Source organism: Salvelinus alpinus, chromosome 15, assembly GCF_045679555.1.
Source record: "Salvelinus alpinus chromosome 15, SLU_Salpinus.1, whole genome shotgun sequence".
Classification (NCBI taxonomy): domain Eukaryota; kingdom Metazoa; phylum Chordata; class Actinopteri; order Salmoniformes; family Salmonidae; genus Salvelinus; species Salvelinus alpinus.
In genome coordinates, this window is record NC_092100.1 from 54,391,125 (window position 1) to 54,412,792 (window position 21,668).

The 21,668-nt window shown below is 44.1% G+C and overlaps 1 protein-coding gene across 1 annotated transcript in view; it reads right to left on the reverse strand.

Moving 5' to 3' along the window:
• The window catches only part of LOC139540346 (PDZ domain-containing RING finger protein 4-like), a 113,389-nt gene that overhangs the window by 10,499 nt on the left and 81,222 nt on the right, over window positions 1-21,668 (reverse strand). Inside the window, exons 4-6 of the mRNA XM_071344102.1 lie at window positions 20,952-21,050; window positions 4,091-4,153; window positions 1,163-1,264 (exon numbers count right to left, since the gene is read on the reverse strand). Coding sequence (XP_071200203.1) covers window positions 1,163-1,264; window positions 4,091-4,153; window positions 20,952-21,050 — 264 coding nt within the window. The remainder of the gene's footprint in view (window positions 1-1,162; window positions 1,265-4,090; window positions 4,154-20,951; window positions 21,051-21,668) is intronic.

The window sequence follows — 21,668 nt, forward strand, 5'->3', positions numbered from 1 at the left end:
TGACCGGCCACTACAGTATTTAAAAGAGGATCCCAGCTTTCTTGTGCTGTTATTCTTAAATTATTAATTCTAAATTCTAAAAATTAAGCACATTAATCCACTTTGCAACTGGTGTAGCCTACCTGGCACAGGAAGAGCTTCCTCCATTCGCTATTTGAGTGCAGGCTACGGATACCATGTTTTTTTAAATAAAAAATGATTACACACATACAGTATATTAGTAGGCTATATGTGAAGCCCAAATTAAATTGAGAATAGTCTGATGGGTGAGAAAATTATCAAGTGCTTGTCAAATTGTGAATGAGAGACTGATGAAGTGTGTGCAGCCTGCCTAAGAAACAGAGCAAAGCACATGCCTTTCATGCAACGTTTTTTCAAATCGTCATTTGAGTCACATCATGCAGCCTTAGAATGTATTAGAAACCAAATCAAATCAAATAATGGATTTATTGTGATGGTGTAGGCTATATTGAATTGATTTATTCGACTTTTTAAAATGTAGATGTTCCAAAGCTCTACATCAGTGGCTTGTCGGCTGTGTGGAAGACAGGACATGCTAAACAAGTTTATGTTAATTAACGGTCAATTACTGTGAGACCTGGAGTTATTTGCTTGACAGTTACCAGCTGACAAAAACTTCATGACCGTCACAGCCCTACGCACGCACGCACACGCACCATTCGCCATGGCCTTGGGCCTGAACTCACTGCATATTAGCATGCCATTAGTTTTTATGGCGTACTGTTGGAAGTCAATTACAGCGGGCGGCGCTATATAAAAATAACACATGATGTGAGGTGGTGTTTATACAGGGACATGTAGCAGCCTTGCAATGTTTCATCTAAGAAACGTAAGTGGTACATTTGCAGCCTTAGGGCTGTGTTTTGGGTGTTACGTATGTTAACTCAGGGTGTCATGAATAAAAAGACCTCTAATGACTGGTGTATTGATCCTATGGACCTACAGTATGGACCTGTGCTTACCGTTAAAGGAATAGTTTACAATACATCTCTCCAGATAAGTAAAGTATTAGGATTGGGGTAAAAAATAAAACTGAAAACAATCCCTTCAACTCCATCGGTGGTTGTAAGCTCAACTGTATCTCAGGTCTGGCGACCAGCACGATGTTCCTACAGTAGTGTGTGTGTGTGTGTGCGCTCACCTGTATCTCGGGCCTGGCGACCAGCAGTACGATGTTCCTTGTGTCTTCACTGGAGAGCACAGCTACAGCCTCCTCTCTGTCCTGCACATCCTGACCATTGATCTGTGGAAACAACACACACTGGTATTCATACACACACAGAGAGAGAGAGAGAGAGAGAGAGAGAGAGAAAGACACAGAGAGAGAGAGAGAGACACAGAGAGAGAGAGAGAGAGAGAGAGACACAGAGAGACAGAGACACAGAGAGAGAGAGACAGAGAGAGACAGAGACACAGACAGAGAGAGAGAGAGACACACAGAGAGAGACAGAGAGAGAGAGACACACAGAGAGAGACAGAGAGAGACAGAGAGAGACAGAGACACAGAGAGAGAGAGACAGAGAGAGACAGAGACACAGAGAGAGAGAGACAGAGAGACACAGAGAGAGACACAGAGAGAGAGAGAGAGAGAGAGAGAGAGAGAGAGAGAGAGAGAGAGAGAGAGAGAGAGAGAGAGAGAGAGAGAGAGAGAGAGAGAGAGAGAGAGAGAGAGAGAGAGAGAGAGACAGAGACACAGAGAGAGAGAGACACAGAGAGAGACAGAGACACAGAGAGAGAGAGACAGAGAGACACAGAGAGAGACACAGAGAGAGAGAGAGAGAGAGAGAGAGAGAGAGAGAGAGAGAGAGAGAGAGAGAGAGAGAGAGAGAGAGAGAGAGAGAGAGAGAGAGAGAGAGAGAGAGAGAGAGAGAGAGAGAGAGAGAGAGAGAGAGAGAGAGAGAGAGAGAGAGAGAGAGAGCAGTTGCAACCTGAAGTGGAGGCAGGAGTCACAATATACAGTATATCACACACTGTCCTGTTATAACTCACACGCGCACATACACGCGCTAGAAACCACACACAAGGGGAAGGGCCACTTTCCCTTTTTGATTTGCATTTTATCTCAGTCGAACACTGTAGAAAGAGCCCAGCTGGCAGACAGCTAAAGGGCCTGCAACACAAGACAGTCCCTCCTCCTTCCTGTGGATCTGCACTCTATGTGTCCAGTCAGTGTTTCATAGCAGGCCAGGCTGGCTGGATTGATCGTGAATGGGCCAGTGGTCTATGGACCGATCGTCTGCACTAGAAATGCTCTGCTCCTGAAAGCATCCAGCATCTGGAAGCAACACACATTCATACATACAGACGCCCCACACAATTAACTGAGCCGTGACAGGGGGGCGTCCGTCTTCCTCTGACCAGAGTAATGGCCCTGTCAGCATGGGATAATAGTAAAGGGGTGCTTGGGGTGGAGGCACGGACCACAACCACTAACCCAAACCCCTCTCCCCTCGCTTTGCCTCGTAGCTCAAAACAATCACACAACACATTATGACCTGCACCGCACGAAAGACACGTGCGCACACATGGACAAGGCGCCACGCGGCAGACAATTAGGGAAGCAGCTAGCCCCGGCCGTACATTATCTCTCACCAAACCGTGCAACAAAAAACGCTTTCTTCCTCAATCTTCTTCCTCTCATGACTGCACCGTGTACTCACCTCTCTCTGTCTCTCTCTCTGTGTCTCTCTGTGTCTCTCTGTGTCGCTCTCTCTCTGTGTCTCTCTCTCTCTCTCTCTCTCTCTCTCTCTCTCTCTCTCTCTCTCTCTCTCTCTCTCTCTCTCTCTCTCTCTCTCTCTCTCTCTCTCTCTCTCTCTCTCTCTCTCTCTCTCTCTCTCTCTCTCTCTCTCTCTCTCTCTCTCTCTCTCTCTCTCTCTTTCTCTCTCTCTCTCTCTCTCTCTCTCTCTCTCTCTCTCTCTCTCTCTCTCTCTCTCTCTCATCACTCTGTTGTTCTGAGAGTTCACTCTGACTGAAAACAGACCACTCTCTAAAATACATTACCGTCTACTTCTGCCATTCTCCTCAAAAGCATAGCTCCACTCTCTCCAGCACTCTCAACCACATTACTGTAACAACCTTGTGCCTCTGCCTCCCAAAACCATTACTGCTCTCAGTCTCTACAGAACACTTACACTTAATACCAGTGATCACCAATCTTCCCCGAGCCGAGATCCCAGTCTGAGATCTACCGCTCGGATTTGTATTTTTAAACATGACTTAAAAAAACGTAAGCCTATACAACCTTAACCTCCCAAAACATTACTATCCCTCTCTCTCCACGAAGCCCTCAATCTGCCTCTCCCCAAATATATGACCTTACTTGATCCCTACCTCGCAAAACACCAACCTCTCTAGGATCCTGCACTCGATTACACCTTAAAACATCCCCCTTTTCCACCCTTCACCCTACAAGAGAGCAAAGCTCACAACCCCCCTCCCTCTCCAATAACATCATAATGGTCCATACAGCTCCACTGACTCTGCTGTTTGTGTCTCTAACCCCACCAGAAGACTGTCTTTGGAGGGGGTACTAGTAGCCTCCAGGGTCCACCGACCCTCCCTGGCCCAGGGATGGAGCTGAGGGGTAATAACATGGAAAGCCTCTCAGTCTAACTCAGGGGTGTGCGCGTGCGTGTGTGTAGAAAGGGAAGAGATGTGGGGTGCGTGTGTGTGCATTCTTGTGGCTGTGTGAGTGTGTTACCCAGTGTGTTACCCAGAAGCAGGTGGGGGGGTATATCTGGAGCATGGTGCATCCTTAAACTGCTCTTACGGCTGTTAAAAAGCCCAGTCGAATGCTGAGTCGGTAACTAAAACAGCCAGAGGGACATTTCCTCCCCGCTAACCGTCACAGAGGGGGTGAGTTTCTCTTTTACTATGGCGCCATTAAAAATGAATGGGTTCTCGTGTTGAGAGACAATGGCAGAGGGAGGTGAAATAAAAAAGTGTTTATGTCACCTCTGATGAGAAATGAGAGAAAGAGGAGACAAGAGAGAGAGAGAGAGCGAGCAAGAGAGAACGAGAGAGAGAAAAGAGGGGCTGAGGGTCAAGATAGAAAGAAATAGTGTCCTACCTGTAAAATGTGGTCTCCTTCTCTGATGCGTCCGTCCCTTGCAGCGATGCTGTTTGGCCCAACCTGATGGGGAAAGACTGTTTGAATCAATGCTCAAAGGGAACACAAAATTGCCTTTTGGAAGTTTGCCAAAAAATGTTAACATCACATCACACCTGACTGAAGAGCTCACGGACTTTCAACGTGGCACCGTCATAGGATGCCACCTTTCTAACAAGTCAGTTCGTCAAATTTCTGCTCTGCTAGAGCTGCCCCGGTCAACTGTAAGTGCTGTTGTGAAGTGTGAAGTGGTAACGTCTAGGAGCAACAACGGCGCAACCGCAAAGTGGTAGGCCACACAAGCTCACAGAACGGGACCGCCGAGTGCTAAAATGCATAGCACGCAAATATAATCTATCCTCGAGTTACAAACTGCCTCTGGAAGCAACGTCAGCACAATAACTGTTTGTCGGCAGCTTCATGAAATGGGTTTCCATTGCTGAGCAACGACGGACACATTTGGGTTTGGCGGATGCCATGAGAACACTACCAGTCCGAATACATAGTGTCAACTCTAAAGTTTGGTGGAGGAGGAATAATGGTCTGAGGCTGTTTTTCATGGCTCGGGCTAGGCCCCTTTGTTCCAGTGAAGGGAAATCTTAACGTTTCAGCATACAATTACAGTCTAGACGATTCTGTGCTTCCAACATTGTGGCAACAGCTTGGGGAAGGTCCTTTCCTGTTTCAGCATGACAATGCCCCTGTGCACAAAGTGAGGTCCAAACAGAAATCCCTTGTCGAGATCTGTGTGGAAGAACTTGACTGGCCTGCACAGAGCCCTGACTTTAACCCCATCGAACACCTTTGAGATTAATTGTGTTCACAAACCTTTGGTCATGTAGTGTACCTATACAACTTTACAGAGACCACTGACCTATAAAAGCATTGTCTAAATGTCTTATGACATCCAATAATAATTTAGTCCCCAACACCTCTGTAGGTTTGAAGTAAGAACTGTTATACAACACTTCTAGACAAAGGACCTCTTTCAACACCATCTGGTGATGGTTTGAAGCACCTGCTGCCAGAGGAAGGCCTTAGCTGTCAGAATGTGTTATAGCATCTGTCCAGTCCAGCTATCAAGGCCACTTTGCCCTACTGCTGAAGCAGCTAACTGAACAGAGCTACAAACCTGTCAGGACATGTGTCTGGGGAAAGTACAATAAAGTATCACAATCAGGGAATACTGTGTGTTTGTGTGTGTGTGTACTCTGCTTCTTTATCTGTTGATTTCCCTGTTGGGCTAACCTGCACCCTCCATCCCTCCTGTTGTGATTGGTAGATGTAACATACCGGACACAGAGAGACATAGTATCCATACAAGGCCCATCCATGCCTCTTCCTTCCCATGATTCTCCCTGACTAATGATACTGAGCGAAGAGGGCAGGCCACTCTTTCAACGGCCAATCAATTACTGCCGTCTGGGGCCATTTGTTTTACTCTATCCAATCAGACAGGATCTCCTGAGATGGCTGGGCCAGCCTGAATGTTCCATCTTCATGATGGTCCGGTGTGTGTGTGTCACAAAAGACCGTTCCTTAAAAAGGGCTGCTCTGAGATTACTGGGGATGGGGAGGGACTCTGCTCTCAGCTCCGGCCTGTCCTTGATTTCTCGTGTCACGTCTTCTCTCCTTTCGTCCCTCTTGAAAATGTTTTAAGGAGAGGAGTAGAAAGGACCCGAGGAACGGCGGAAAGGACTTTTGCGATTCACCCACTGTCACAACATGTGGAGTGATACCCAGAATGATAATGGTGCCGGAGGGGATGGGTGCCATTTAACAGGCTCCTAACCACCTGCGCTATTTTCTTCGATTTCTTTCGCATTGTTTGTAATTCATTTTGTACATAATGTTGCTGCTACCGTCTCTTATGACTGAAAAGAGCTTCTGGACACCAGAACAGCGATTACTCACCTCGAACTGGACAAAGATTTTTTTATTTAATGAGTCCGACACGAAGGATATACTGCTTTGTCGAGACAAGGCCCAAATCCCTGTCATTCGCGTGAAGAAAATACGTATAAGAAGGGGGAGGAGGGCGATGTGCCTTGTAAGTATTCAACGATGAGTAGGTAAACCACCACTACCCTTTGTATTATTGACCAACGTGCAATCATTAGAAAACAAACTGGACAATCTACGATTAAGACTATCCTACCAATGAGACATTAAAAACTGTAATATCTTATGTTTCACCGAGACGTGGCTAAACAACGACACGGATAATATAGGGCTGGCTGGCTTCTCCGTGCATCGGCAGGACAGAGCAGCTACGTCTGGTAAGACGTGGGGCGGGGTTGTGTGTCTATTTGTCAATAACTGCTGGTGCGCGATGTCTAATATTAAAGAAGTCTCGAGGTATTGCTCGCCTGAGGTAGAATAGGTAGAATACCTCATTTTGTAAGCAGTAAGCCACACTGTCTATATTATTCGTAGCCGTCTATTTACCACCACAAACCGATGCTGGCACTAAAACCGCACTCAACGAGCTGTGTAAGGCCAAAAGCATAGAAGAAAATACTCATCTATAAGCGGTGCTCCTAGTGGCCGGGGACTTTATTGCAGGCAAACTTAAATCTGTTTTACCTCATATCTGTGCAACCAGAGGTAAAAAAAACTCGAGGCCACCACACACAGAGACACATACAAAGCTCTCCCTCGCCCTCAATTTGGCAAATCTGACCATCATTCTATTCTCCTGACTCCAGCCACCCTATTCATAGAATGTTCTCTTTGCTACCGCACCGCAAATGGTACCGGAATGCCAAGTCTAGGTCCAAGAGGCTCCTAAATAGCTTCTACCCCCATGCCATAAGATTCTTGAACAGCTAATCAAATGGCTACCCAGACTGTTTGCATAACATTTGATTTGATTTGAATGTATTTTCTTACTAGATCCATATGTGTTAGTTAAGCACACTCTGAACACTATAATCCTACAGTTCTGTGTAATACACTATCCCTATAGATTTGCCTATAGATCCGTTTCATTATATTTTGCATCTATTACAACACCCTCAGGCAAAATACAAGCCAAACTTCCATGAGAGTTCAGGTTCATCAAATGAAATTGTATTTGTCACATGCGCCGAATACAACAAAACCTTATCGTGAAATGCTTACTTACAAGTTCTTAATCAACAATGCAGTTCAAGAAATAGAGTTAAGAAAATGTTTACTAAATAAACTCAAGTAAAAAAAAATCTAAAAGTAACACAAGAAAATCACATAGCAATAACGAGGCTTTATACTGGGGGTGGGGTACCAGTAGCGAGTCAATGTGCGGAGGTACGGTAATTTGTAAAGTGACTATGCATAGATAATAAACAGCGAGTAGCAGCAGTGTATAAACAAATGGGGGGAGGGGAGGGGGAAGCTTGTAAATAGTCCGGGTGGCCATATGATTAATTGTTCAGCAGTCTTTTGGCTTGGGGGTGGAAGCTGTTAAGGAGCCTTTTGGTCCTGGACTTGGCACTCCGGTACCGCTTGTGGTAGCACAGAGAACAGTCTATGACTTGGGTGACTGTATGTAGTATATAGGTCCTGGATGTCAGAAATCTTTGTCCCAGTGATGTAGTGGGCGTACGCATTATCCTCTGTAGCGCCTTACGGTCAGATGCCGAGCAGTTGCCGAGCAGTTGCCATACCAGGCAGTGATGCAACCCGTCAGAATGCTCTCGATGGTGCAGCTGCAAAACCTTTTGAGGATCTGAGGACCAACGCCAAATGTTTTCAGTCTCCTGAGGGAGAAAAGGTGTTGTCGTGCCCTCTTCACAACTGTCTTGGTGTGTTTTGACCATGATAGTGCGTTGGTGATGTGGACACAAAGGAACTTGAAACTCTCGACCCATTCCACTTCAGTCCCGTCGATGTTAATGGGAGCCTGTTCGGCCCTCCTTTTCCTATAGTCCACGATCAGCTCCTTTGTCTTGCTCATATTGAGGGAGAGGTTGTTGTCCTGGCACCACACTGCCAGGTCTCTGACCTCCTCCCTATAGGCTGTCTCATTGTTGTCGGTGATCAGGCCTACCACTTTTGTGTTGTCAGCAAACTTAATGATGGTGTTGGAGTCGTGCTTGGCCATGCAGTCATGGGTGAACAGGACGGGATTAAGCACACATCCCTGAGGGGCCTCAGTGTTGAGGATCAGCGTGGCAGATGTGTTGTTGCCTACCCTTACCACCTGGGGGCGGCCCGTCAAGTTGTCCAATCCCAGGGTCCTTCGCTTAGTGATAAGCTTTGAGGGCACTATGGTGTTGAATGCTGAGCTTGTGTCAATGAATAGCATTCTCACATAGGTGTTCCTTTTGTCCAGGTGTGAAATGGCACTGTGGAAGGCAATAGAGATTGCATCATCTATGGATCTGTTGGTGTGGTATCCACATTGGAGTGGGTCTAGGGTTTCTGGGATAATGGTGTTGATGTGAGCCATGACCAGCCTTTCAAAGCACTTCATGGCTACAGACGTGAGTGCTACGGGTCGGTAGTCATTTAGGCAGATTACCTTAGTGTTCTTGGGCACAGAGGCATTGTGGTCTGCTTCAGAAATGTTGGTATTACAGACTCAGACAGGGAGAGGTTGAAAATGTCAGTGAATACACTTGCCAGTTGGTCAGTGCATGATCGGAGTACACGTCCTGGTAATCCGTCTGGCCCTGCGGCCTTGTGAATGTTGACCTGTTAAAAGGTCTTACTGACATCGGCTGCGGAGAGCGTGATCACACAATTCCAGTTGTCATTGTGTTTTATAATGACGTTGATAACTAATATTGATCCCACAATGAACACACTACAACTGGTCCCGCTGTAAATGACGTTCAACATATAAAGCTTCATAAAGCCTTCATAATGCCTTCAAACGCACTACATACATTTGTTACAAAGCATCTATAACCATATGTCATGCTTTATAAAGGGTTCAGAAATGTGGCAACTGAGTGACAATCACCAATGTCAAAAATGGCATCAAATCAAATCGTATTGGTCACATAACACCTGCTAAACACATGTTATTGCGGGTGTAGCTTCGACAGTGCAGAAATATCTAACAAGAAATATCTAACAATTTCACAACATATACCGATTACAAACAAATCTAAGTAAAGGAATGGAATTAAGAATGTAAAAATATATGGATGAGAAATGTCAGAGCAGTATAGACTAAGATACAGTAGAATAGTATAGATACAGTATTTACATATGAGATGAGTAATGCAAGATATGTAAAGATTATTAAAGTGACTAGTGTTCCATTTATTAAAGTGGCCAGGGATTTCAAGTGCAGTTGCAAACCGTAGTCTGGCTTTTTTTATGGCGGTTTTGGAGAAGTGGCTTCTTCATTGCTGAGCGGCCTTTCAGGTATGTCGATATAGGACTCGTTTTACTGTGGATATAGATACTTCTGTACCTGTTTCCTCCAACATCTTCACAAGGTCCTTTGCTGTTGTTCTGGGATTGATTTGCACTTTTCGCACCAAAGTATGGTACTATTGTTTGTACAGATGAACGTGATACCTTCAGGCATTTGGAAATTGCTCCCAAGGATGAACCAGACTTGTGGAGGTCTTCAATTTATTTTCTGAGGTCTTGGCTGATTTCTTTAGATTTTCCCATGATGTCAAAGGCACTGAGTTTGAAGGTAGGCATTGAAATACATCCACAGGTACACATCCAATTGACTCAGATGATGTCAATTAACCTATCAGAAGCTTCTAAAGCAGTGGTTCTTAACCTTGTTGGAGGTACTGAACCCCACCAGTTTCATATGCGCATTCACCGAACCCTTCTTAATTGGAAAAATAAAATATGATTTTTTCAAATTCAAAACATAGGTATATATTTTACTGGTGCACAAAATGAACCGTGCATCAACATCAACACCGTGTGTTCAAAGAACAAAATCATCAAAACATGATTTTCACACAAAAACAAAAACATAATAATGAATATTTACTGCAAATCAGTGTGACTTCTGCTGTTGCCTTTCAGAGACCAGTTCAGAAATGCGCGGCTTCACCTTGGCAAGTGCCACTCTCATGTCATTTTCGCAACAAAGTCTGTTCCTTTTCTTCGTTTTTATGTCCAGCATCCTCGAAAAGGATTGCTCGCAAAGATATGTTGTAACAAACGGTATGAAAATCTCCAGAGCTTTCTTAGCAATAACAGGGTACGTTACCATTTGTTGACACCAAAACGTTGAAAGCGTTGTTGTTCTGAAGAGTTGCTGTTGAACCTGGCTCTGCTGAATTTCAATGATTTCATCGAGGTATTCATCATTGACATCTGTTGTCTCAACACTAAACGTGAACGGCTGTCTCACCCATGCTGGATATGACTCTCTTGTAGGGAAGTATCCGTCGAGAGACTTTGCAAGCTCATCTAAGTGCGTGGCAATTGCTTGCTTCAGTTCCGCGGGTACAGAAATGTCTCTGATTCCAGATACATCTTCGATCTTACTTACACAGTCGTCCAGCAGGGGAAAGTTTGCGAAGTTATCGTTCTCTGTTCGTCGTTTCCATAACGGTAGCTTTTTTTGAAAAGCCTTCAGGTTTTCCTCCGCTTCGATGATGTTGACTCCACCGCCCTGCATCTTTTGATTGAGATGATTGAGAGCTGCGAAGATATCAGCCATGTACGCTAAAATGAGAATGAACTCAGAATTTTTGAAGCAATCTGCATGACAATGTTGGTGCTCTTGCAAAAACAGGGCTAATTCCACACGCACGGCAAAAACACGATTCAGCACCTGTCCCCGGGATAACCACCGAACGTTAGAATGGTACAGAAGTACCTCGAATTCAGAGCCCATTTCTTTACACAGCTCACTGAAGATGCGGTGCCTCAGAGCACTAGTTCGCACATAGTTGACGCATTCCACTACAATTTTTAATACTTCTGCCAGTTTTGGAGGCAAGGTTTTTGTTGCCAACGCATGCCTGTGCAGAATACAATGCGTAACAATGATGTGTGGTGCATCGGCTTTCACTAGCGCACCAAAACCAGACTTTCTTCCCAGCATGACTGGAGCTCCGTCCGAACAAACTGCAGAAACCATATCCCACGAAAGTCTTTGAAGAAGACTGTCTTTGAAGAAGTCATCCACAAGTTTCTTCACATCGGCTGCCTTAGTTGTTGTTGTTGTAAGAGGCTTACAAAATAAAAAATCTTCCTTTATCACGTCGTCTTTCACAAAGCGCACGAATACAGCAAGCTGGCTTATATTGGAAACGTCTGTGGTCTCGTCGAGTTGAAGGCTGAATTTTGCCGGGCTTGAAATCAGATCTGCAACTACTTGAGCCAAGACATCTTGGCTCATGTCCTCTATTCTGTCGCTGATGGTGTCATTTGAAAGAGGAATTTGGGATAATTCCTCTTTTCCCAGCATATTCGCCATCTTCAACACAGCTGGTTTTATGAGTGTTTCACCAATGGTGTGTGGTTTGCCCTGCTTTGCGATCAGGTAAGTAACTGCGTACGATGCTGTGAGGATCGGTTTGTTGATGGGTACAAAGCCGAGAACAGGCAGAGTAGCCTTTTCATCGAATCTGGCTCTCTTCACCTTGAATTCAGCGAGCGTTGTGTTCTTGTATTTTCCATCTCCATGCAGCTTAAGGAAGTGTTCTCTTAGTTTTGCCGGTGCTAGACTAGAATTGCTCAACTTGGCATTGCAAATCATGCAGTTAGGATGCTGACTCCCATCACGTTCCGTTATACATGTGAATCCATATTGTACATATTCGTCCGGCCACTTTCTTTTTTTGCTCGACATAGTAAGTATGAAGGGATTCAAATATTAAGAAAGAAATCACAAGACGTACCATCACGACAGTCACAAGTCGACTACTGAGCGCACCAAATTCCCTGCAGCACAGATAGGCCAAGCGATGTAGCGTGATCACCTGCAGCCAATGATGGCCAAGCGGGGCGTGACATCGCGAATCATATGAGTCGGATGTGTGTCTTGACCTCCGCCGAACCCCTGAGACTGACTCACCGAACCCCTGGGGTTCGATCGAACCCAGGTTAAGAACCACTGGGCTAAAGCCATGACATCATTTTCTGGAATTTTCCAAGCTGTTTAAAGGCACAGTCAACTTAGTGTATGTAAATTTCTGACCCACTGGAATTGTGATACAGTGAATTATAAGTGAAATAATCTGTCTGTAAACAATTGTTGGAAAAATGACTTGTGTCATGCACAAAGTAGATGTCCTAACCGACTTGCCAAAACTATAGTTTGTTTGCAGAGTGGTTGACAAACAAGTTTTAATGACTCCAACCTCAGTGTATGTAAACTTCCGACTTCAACTGTAAGTATCAACAGTAAAAGTATAAATCGTTTCAAATTCCTTATATTAAGCAAACCAGACGGCAACATTTTCTTGTTTGTTTTTATTGACGGATAGCCGGGGGCATGCTCCAACACTCAGACATAATTTAGTCTGCCAGATCAGAGGCCGTAGGGATGACCAGGGATGTTCTCTTGATAAGTGTGTGAATTGGACTATTTTCCTGTTGAAATGTAACGAGTACTTTTGGGTGTCAGCGAAAATGTAAGAGTAAGAAGTACATTATTTTCTTTAGGAATGTAGTGAAGTTAAAGTAAAAGTTGCCAAAATGTAAATAGTAAAGTAAAGAAACACCCCCCCCCCCCCAAAACTAAGTATTTTTACTTAAGTACTTTACACCACTGTATATATGGTGTCATTTCATGGCGTTCTGAATAATACGGAGTGTTGCTGGCCTTTTTTATTTGTATTATTTTATTTCACCTTTATTTAACCAGGTAGGCCAGTTGAGAACAAGTTCTTATTTACATTTGCGACTTGGCCAAGATAAAGCAAAGCAGGCCGACACAAACAACAACACAGTGTTACACATGGAATAAACAAACATACACTCAATAACACAATAGAAAAAGTCTATGTACAGTGTGTGCAAATGAGGTAAGATAAGGGAGGTAAGGAAATACATAGGCCATAGTGGTAAAACAATTACAATTTAGCAATTAAACACGGGAGTTATAGATGTGCAGAAGATGAATGTGCAAGCAGAGATGCCCAGTATCAAAGGGGCAAAAAAATTAAATAAGGAGCAATTGTCTTTTATAAATAAATAACAGTATGGGGATGAGGTAGTTGGATGGGCTATTTAAAGATGGACTATGTACAGGTGCAGTGATCTGTGAGCTGCTCTGACAACTGGTGCTTAAAGTTAGTGAGGGAGATATGAGTCTCCAGCTTCAGTGATTTGGAAGCAGAGAACTGGAAGGAAAGGTGGCCAAAGGAGGAATTGGCTTTGGGGGTGACCAGTGAAATATACCTGCTGGAGCGCGTGCTACGGGTGGATGCTGCTATGGTGACCAGTGAGCTGAGATAAGGCGGGGCTTTACCTAGCAAAGACTTATAGATGACCTGGAGCCAGTGGGTTTGGCGACGAATGTGAAGCGAGGGCCAGCCAACAAGAGCATACGTAGTATATGGGGCTTTGGTGACAAAACGGATGGCACTGTGATAGACTGCATCCAATTTGCTGAGTAGAGTGTTGGAGGCTGTTTTGTAAATGACATCGCCGAAGTCAAGGATAGTCAGTTTTACGAGGGTATGTTTGGCAGCATGAGTGAAGGATGCTTTGTTGCGAAATAGGAAGCCGATTCTAGATTTAATTTTGGATTGGAGATGCTTAATGTGAGTCTGGAAGGAGAGTTTACAGTCTAACCAGACACCTAGGTATAGTTGTCCACATATTCTAAGTCAGAACCGTCCAGAGTAGTGATGCTGGACGGGCGGGCAGGTGCGGGCAGCGATCAGTTGAAGAGCATGCATTTAGTTTTACTTGCATTTAAGAGCAGTTGGAGGCCACGGAAGGAGAGTTGTATGGCATTGAAGCTCGTCTGGAGGTTAGTTAACACAGTGTCCAAAGTCATTTGAGAAACCAAGGCTGTTGAGTCTGCTGATAAGAATGTGGTGATTGACAGAGTCGAAAGCCTTGGCCAGGTCGATCAATACAGCTGCACAGTATTGTTTCTTATCGATGGCGGTTATGATATCTTTTAGGACCTTGAGTGTGGCTGAGGTGCACCCATGACCAGCTCGGAAACCAGATTGCATAGCTGTAAAGGTACGGTGGGATTCGAAATGGTCGGTGATCTGTAACTTGGTTAACCCGGCTGATTTGTAGGGGTCCAGATTTTGCAGCTCTTTCATTATATCAGCTATCTGGATTTGGGTGAAGGAGAAATGGGGGAGGCTTGGGCAAGTTACTGTGGGGGGTGCAGGGCTGTTGACCGGGGTAGGGGTAGCCAGGTGGAAAGCATGGCCAGCCGTAGAAAAATGCTTATTGAAATTCTCAATTATCATGGATTTATTGGTGGTGACAGTGTTTCCTAGCCTCAGTGCAGTGGGCAGCTGGGAGGAGGTGCTCTTATTCTCCATGGACTTTACAGTGACCCAGAACTTTTTGGAGTTTGTGCTACAGGATGCACATTTCTGTTTTAAAAAGCTAGCCTTTGCTTTTCTAACTGCCTGTGTATATTGTTTCCTAACTTCCATGAAAAGTTGCATATCGCGGGGGCTATTCGATGCCAATGCAGTACGCCACAGGATGTTTTTGTGCTGGTCAAGGGCAGTCAGGTCTGGAGTGAACCAAGTGCTATATCTGTTCCTGGTTCAAAATTTGTTAAATGAGGCATTCTTATTTAAGATGGTGAGAAAAGCACTTTTAAAGAATAGCCAGGCATCCTCTACTGACGGAATCAGGTCAATATCCTTCCAGGATACCCGGGCCAGGTCGATTAGAAAGGCCTGCTCGCTGAAGTGTTTAGGGAGCGTTTGACAGTGATGAGGGGTGGTCATTTGACCGCAGACCCATTACGGACGCAGGTAATGAGGCAGTGATCGCTGAGATCCTGGTTGAAGACAGCAGAGGTGTATTTGGAGGGCAGGTTGGTTAGGAGGATGTCTATGAGGTTACCCGTGTTTACGGATTTGGGATTGTACCGGGTAGGTTTATTGATAATTTGTGTGAGATTGAGGGCATCAAGCTTAGATTGTAGGATGGCCGGGGTGTTAAGCATGTCCCAGTTTAGGTCACCTAACAGCACGAGCTCTGAAGATAGATGGGGGGCAATCAATTCACATATGGTGTCCAGGGCACAGCTGGGGGCAGAAGGTGGTCTATAGCAAGCGGCAACGGTGAGAGACTTGTTTCTGGAAAGGTGGATTTTTAAAAGTAGAAGTTCAAATTGTTTGGGCACAGACCTGGATAGTAAGACAGAACTCTGCAGGCTCTCTGTGCAGTAGATTGCAACTCCGCCCCCTTTTGCAGTTCTATCTTGTCAGAAAATGTTATAGTTAGGGATGGAAATTTCAGGGGTTTTGGTGGCCTTCCTAAGCCAGGATTCAGACATGGCTAGGACATCCGGGTTGGCAGAGTGTGCTAAAGCAGTGAATAAAACAAACTTAGGGAGGAGGCTTCTAATGTTAACATGCATGAAACCAAGGCTTTTACGGTTACAGAAGTCAACAAATGAGAGCGCCTGGGGAATGGGAGTGGAGCTAGGCACTGGATTAACCTCTACATCACCAGAGGAACAGAGGAGGAGTAGGATAAGGGTACGGCTAAAGGCTATAAGAACTGGTCGTCTAGTACGTTCAGAACAGAGAGTAGAAGGAGCAGGTTTCTGGGCGCGGTAGAATAGATTCAAGGCATAATGTACAGACAAAGGATGTGAATACAGTGGAGGTAAACCTAGGCCTTGAGTGACGATGAGAGAGGTATTGTCTCTAGAGACACCATTTAAACCAGGTGAGGTCACCGCATGTGTGGGAGGTGGAACAAAAGGGTTAGTTAAGGCATATTGAGCAGGGCTGGAGGCTCTACAGTGAAATAAGACAGTAATCACTAACCAAAACAGCAATGGACAAGGCATATTGACATTAGGGAGAGGCATGCATAGCCGAGTGATCATATGGTCCAGTGAGTAGCTAGGCGGGCTGGAGATACGGCAATTCAGACAGCTAGCGGGCCGGGGCTAGCAAGCTAGCAGAAGGGCCTTAGAGGGACGTTGCAACGAAAGAAGTCTGTTACGTCGGCTACGTCGGCAGACCAGTCGTGATGGACCAGCAGGGCTCCGTGTAGTTAAAGGCTCCAGGCCAATTGGCAAAATAGGTATTGTAGCCCAAAGAGTGGCTGATGGACCTCTTCAGCTAGCCGGGAGATGGGCCTAGCATAGGCTAGTTCCAGGCTAATTGGTGCTTGCTTCGAGACAGAGACGTTAGCCAGGAGTTGCCACTCGGATAGCAGCTAGCTAGCTGCAATGATCCAGGTGAAAAGGTTCAGAGCTTGCGGTAGTAATCCGGAGATATGGAGAAGAAGAAGTCCGATTTGCTCTGGGTTGAATTGCGCTGTGCAGACTGGCAGGAGTTGTCCGGGCTAAAGGTTAGCTGATGACTGCTAGCAGTAGCTAGCTACTGTTGGGGGTTCCGGTTCTAAAGTAAAGCAAATAGCAGATCCATACCACATTGGGTGAGGCGGGTTGCAGGAGAGTATGTTGAAGTTAAGAAAAATGTTTAAAAAGTATATGCTTAGAAAAAATATATAAAAATATTTATACACGGGACACGACAAGACGAAGACAAAGACGCCTGACTGCTACGCCATCTTGGATTCTTGGACTTTTACTCCACCCATTCCATTGGCAGCCGAATCACATCATGTGTGCTTACTGCACTACAGAAAACCCGCTAACCAAACAAAAGTACAGGGCATGCTCACTGAATTAAAGGGCAACTACACAAAAAATCTACATGTCTTAGATTTTTCCAAGACCTCAAAAGTCATCCCCTGATTTGGTTTAAGCATTGTTGTGAACACACAAAATCCAATTTAGTTGTTTTCTATTAAAACAAGTGTTTTAAAAAACTGGAGTAAACCAGAACAAATGGGGACATCCAAAACCTGGAAAAACAAAAACCAAGAAAATGGAATTTGGGAGAGAAAAAAACAGTAGGCGCATTTTTAAAACTGATTTTAAAAGGCTCTATCAACGTTTTTTTTTATCTGTGCATGACTGAACTTTAGAATGTGTGTCATCCTGCAACACAGCATTTTGGGGGAAGTTGAGGTCAGGTCCAATATTGACTATGTGCACCCAGGAGGTAAAGAGGTTGGGCCATCCTAGCAATGTTTTAGTGTAATATAATATATACAATTTTGCCAACGATTTTATCCGAAGCGACTTACAGTCATGCGTGAATACATTTTTACAAATTGGGTGGTCCCTGGAATCGAACCCAATATTCTGGTGTTGCAATGCTCTCCCAAGATGCATGACAGGGTTATAAATGCTTTGTGAAGCCTTCATTTAATATGATTCTTAAGGCCTTTATTAAGAGGTCCTTATGCCACCCTTTATAAAGCACAGGTTTATGGGGCGGCAGGTAGCCTAGTGGTTAGAGCGTTGGGCCAGTAACAGAAAGGTTACTAGATCGAATCCCCGAGTGTCACGCTCGTCATAATGATTGGACCAAGATGCAGCGTGGTATGTTTCCATCCCTTTTATTAGGAAGAAAAAACTCAAAGAACAAAAACAATAAAGCGAACAAACGAAATGTGAAGCTATAATAATGCTCACAGGCAACTATACATAGTCATAGTCAAGATCCTACAAATCACAATGGGGAAATGGCTACCTAAATATGATCCACAATCAGAAACAACGATAAACAGCTGCCTCTGATTGGGAACCATACCAGGCCAACATAGATATATAATTCCCCTAGATAACCCACCCTAGTCACACCCCGACCTAACCATCATAGAGAATAAACAGCTCTCTATGGTCAGGGCGTGACACCGAGCTGACAAGATAAAAATATGTCGTTCTGCCCCTGAACAAGGCAGCTAACCCACTGTTCCTAGGCCTTCATTGAAAATGAGAATTTGTCCTTAACTGACTTGCCTGGTTAAATTTTAAAAAGTCATATTTTACATAGTGGGTTATGTCAGATTTGACATTGGTGGTTATGTCACACAGTTAAGCCACATTTATGAACCTTTTATAAAGGATGACATACGGTTATATTGATTCATAACACATTTATGTAGTGTTTATGAAGGCTTTATAAGCTGCACGCCATTTAAAGCAAGACCCTACAACTTATAAAGGCTTTATAGGGCATTCATAAAGACTTCATAAACACTACATAGCTTATTCTCAAACCAATTTTTAAGCAAAGTCATACTACACAAAGCGTGATATAACATGTCCTTTTTAAACACTACATCTTGTGCTTTGCCAAATAGTATGCATGAGACTGTATAGTTCATTGGTATTTATGTGAGATCAGAAACACAATTCCCTCTCTGAAACACAGCTGAAATACGGAGTGACAGTCAGTAGAAGCTCATGTAAATACAGCACGCTCTCCTTGGTTTGACTTTTTATAGACTGAACACTTGAGAGGAGAAGCAGCCCAGTGACTACAGCGATCTGTATTCAACTCATGTTCAGCTGCATATACCTTGCGGGTCTGAGCTAACTTCAAACGAATGAGAGAGAGAGAGAGAGAGCGAGAGAGAGTGTAAGTTGGGCAGAATGGAGGAGAGGACAGTGCTTTGTAAGTGCTGCCAATAAGTGGGAGAAACAGAGAAAAAAAGCCTTGACTGTGGGCACAAATAGTGTAACCTCAGCTTGCAAAACATGTCAGTTCTATTTGAAGAACAGGGATATACACTCAAAGAAAGACTATAGTGCCTTTTTTTTACGAGGTGGTTTAATCTATATTAATGCAAATATAATAATTATGAAGTGCCAGTCCAACGATTCATGTATTTTTAGTCTGTGTAATCATATTAAATTACAGACTCTCTACATATTCAATATTAACTAAGCTCACAACTGATTTAGTCCTGAATGTCTAGAATGCTGTATTCCTTTCACAGTTATATCAGTGTATTTACAATGCATTCGGAAAGTATTCATACCCCTTGAATTCTTCCACATTTTGTTATGTTGCAGCCTTATTCTAAAATGCATTAAATCTTTTTTTCCCCTCATCAATCTAAACATATACTGTACATCACAGGTTTTTAGAAATGTTTGCAAATGTATTAAAAATAAAGAAAAAATTGAGCTCAGGTGCATCCTGTTTCCATTGATCATCCCTGAAATGTTTCTACAACATGATTGGAGTCCACCTGTGATAAATTAAATTGATTGGACATGATTTGGAAAGGCACACACCTGTCTATATAAGGTCCCACAGTTGACAGTGCATGTCTGAGCAAAAATCAAGCCATGATGTCGAAGGAATTGTCTGTAGAGCTCCGAGACAGGATTGTGACGAGGCACAGATCTGGGGAAGGGTACCGAAAAGATTCTGCAGCGTCGAAGTTCCCCAAGAACACAGTGGCCTCTATCATTCTTAAATGGAAGAAGTTTGGAACCACCAAGACTCTTCCAAGAGCTGGCCGCTCGGACAAACTGAGCAATTGGACGAGAAGGGCCTTGGTCAGGGAGGTGACCAAGAACTCGATGGTCCCTCTGGCATAGCTCCAGAGGTCCTCTGTAGAGATGGGAGAACCTTCCAGAAGGACAACCATCTTTGCAGCACTCCACCAATCAGGCCTTTATGGTTGAGGCCAGATGGAAGCCACTCCTCAGTACATTACAACCCGCTTTGAGTTTGCCAAAAGGCACCTAAAGGATTGAAATCTTTGGCCTGAATGCCAAGCGTCATGTCTGGAGGAAACCTGGCATCTTCCCTATGGTGAAGCATGGTTGAGGCAGCATCATGCTGTGTGGGATGTTTTTCAGCAGCAGGGACTGGGAGACTAGCCAGGATCGAGGGAAAGATGAACAGAGCAAAGTACAGCGAGATCTTTGATGAAAACCTGCTCCAGAGCGCTCAGGACCTCAGACTGGGGCGAAGGTTCACCTTCCAACAGGACAACGACCCTAAGTACACAGCCAAGACAACGCAGGAGTGGCTTCAGCACAAGTCTCTGAATGACTTGAGTGGCCTAAGCAGAACACGGACTTGAACTTGATCGCAAATCTCTGGAGAGACCTGAAGATAGCTGTGCAGCGACGCTCCCCCTCCAACCTGACAGAGCTTGAGAGGATCTGCAGAGGAGAATGGAAGAAACTCCCCAAATACAGGTGTGCCAAACTTGTAGTGTCATACCCAAGAAGAATTGAGGCTGTAATCACTGCCAAAGGTGCTTCAACAAAGTACTGAGTAAAGGGTCTGAATACTTATGTAAATGTAAATGTCATTATTTATTTATTTTTATAAATTTGCTAACTTTTCTAAAAACCTGTTTTTGCTTTGTCATTATGCGGTATTGTGTGTAGATTGATGAGGGGAAAAAAACAATTGAATAGTTTTTAGAATAATGCTGCTACGTAACAAAATGTGGAAAAAGTCATGGGTTCTGAATACTTTCGGGAATGCACTCTTTGAAACCTCAAAGAAGCGATAAACAGACAGGACTGGTGGAAATGCATGCATACATTTTTTTATCAAGTCGATTTACATTTTCTTTTATCAACAACTATAAATAGTAGCTGTTATTTTGGTGTTTGTTTCTAGAACTCTTGAGGAAAGGAAGCATTTGTACACTGCTGAGTGTTGTGACATTAGACGTGTAGGTGAAGTGAGAGCTTCAAAAATACCTATTTCTGAATAAGTGTGGCGTATAGAAAAGCGTTTTCTTAAGTGAAAACTGTAAGGGTGGAGAGAGAGAAGAAGAATGAGAATAAGTAAGACGAACAGCAGCTGTTCCCTAGCTACCCTCAGTCCCACTCCTGCTGTCTCACCTCACTGACATAGATAGCCATGTCTTCCTCCTCGTCTGTCCTGTAGCACAACGTCAGGCCCAGCTTCTCCTGACTGTTCAGTCGACACAGCTCCACCTCCTGCAGACATACAGAGAACGGGAGGTCAACAAGCCACACGTGGATAACAACACTAACCAGCTTCTCCTGGCTGTTGAGTCGACACAGCTCTATCACCTATACACACAGAAGGGACAGGAACACACCACCTGTGTGTATAGACCTGTGTCTATACACTTGTGTCGTTAGAGCAGATACGGTGGCAATAAATTGAGAGAATGCTTTTAAATTTTTTATTTTTTATATGAGTCTACTTTGAGACAACATCAACATCCACATGTTGCTTTTGAGAGTTTGACCTTGACTTCAAAAGTATATTGAGATTTATATTGAGAGATGCAGATGCAATATAAAGTCCCATGAGTCCTAATGAATGTAATCCATTATATTAATTAGCATAATTACATACAAAAGAGCAACAGTGACCACATAAAAATGAAGTTGTAGGTGTGCCAAGTACATCAATGTATAAAAAATGCAGACATTGAAGCTGTAGCCACATACATCATACCCTACTTGTTATCAAACAGCATATTGACTTTGGCAGGGTAGAGGAGCTTGTCTTAACTGTTTGAGTGTGTGTGTTCGATGAAAGCTGTTCTCTAAACGTGAACGGCTTGATCAGTCATGTCTTTGATA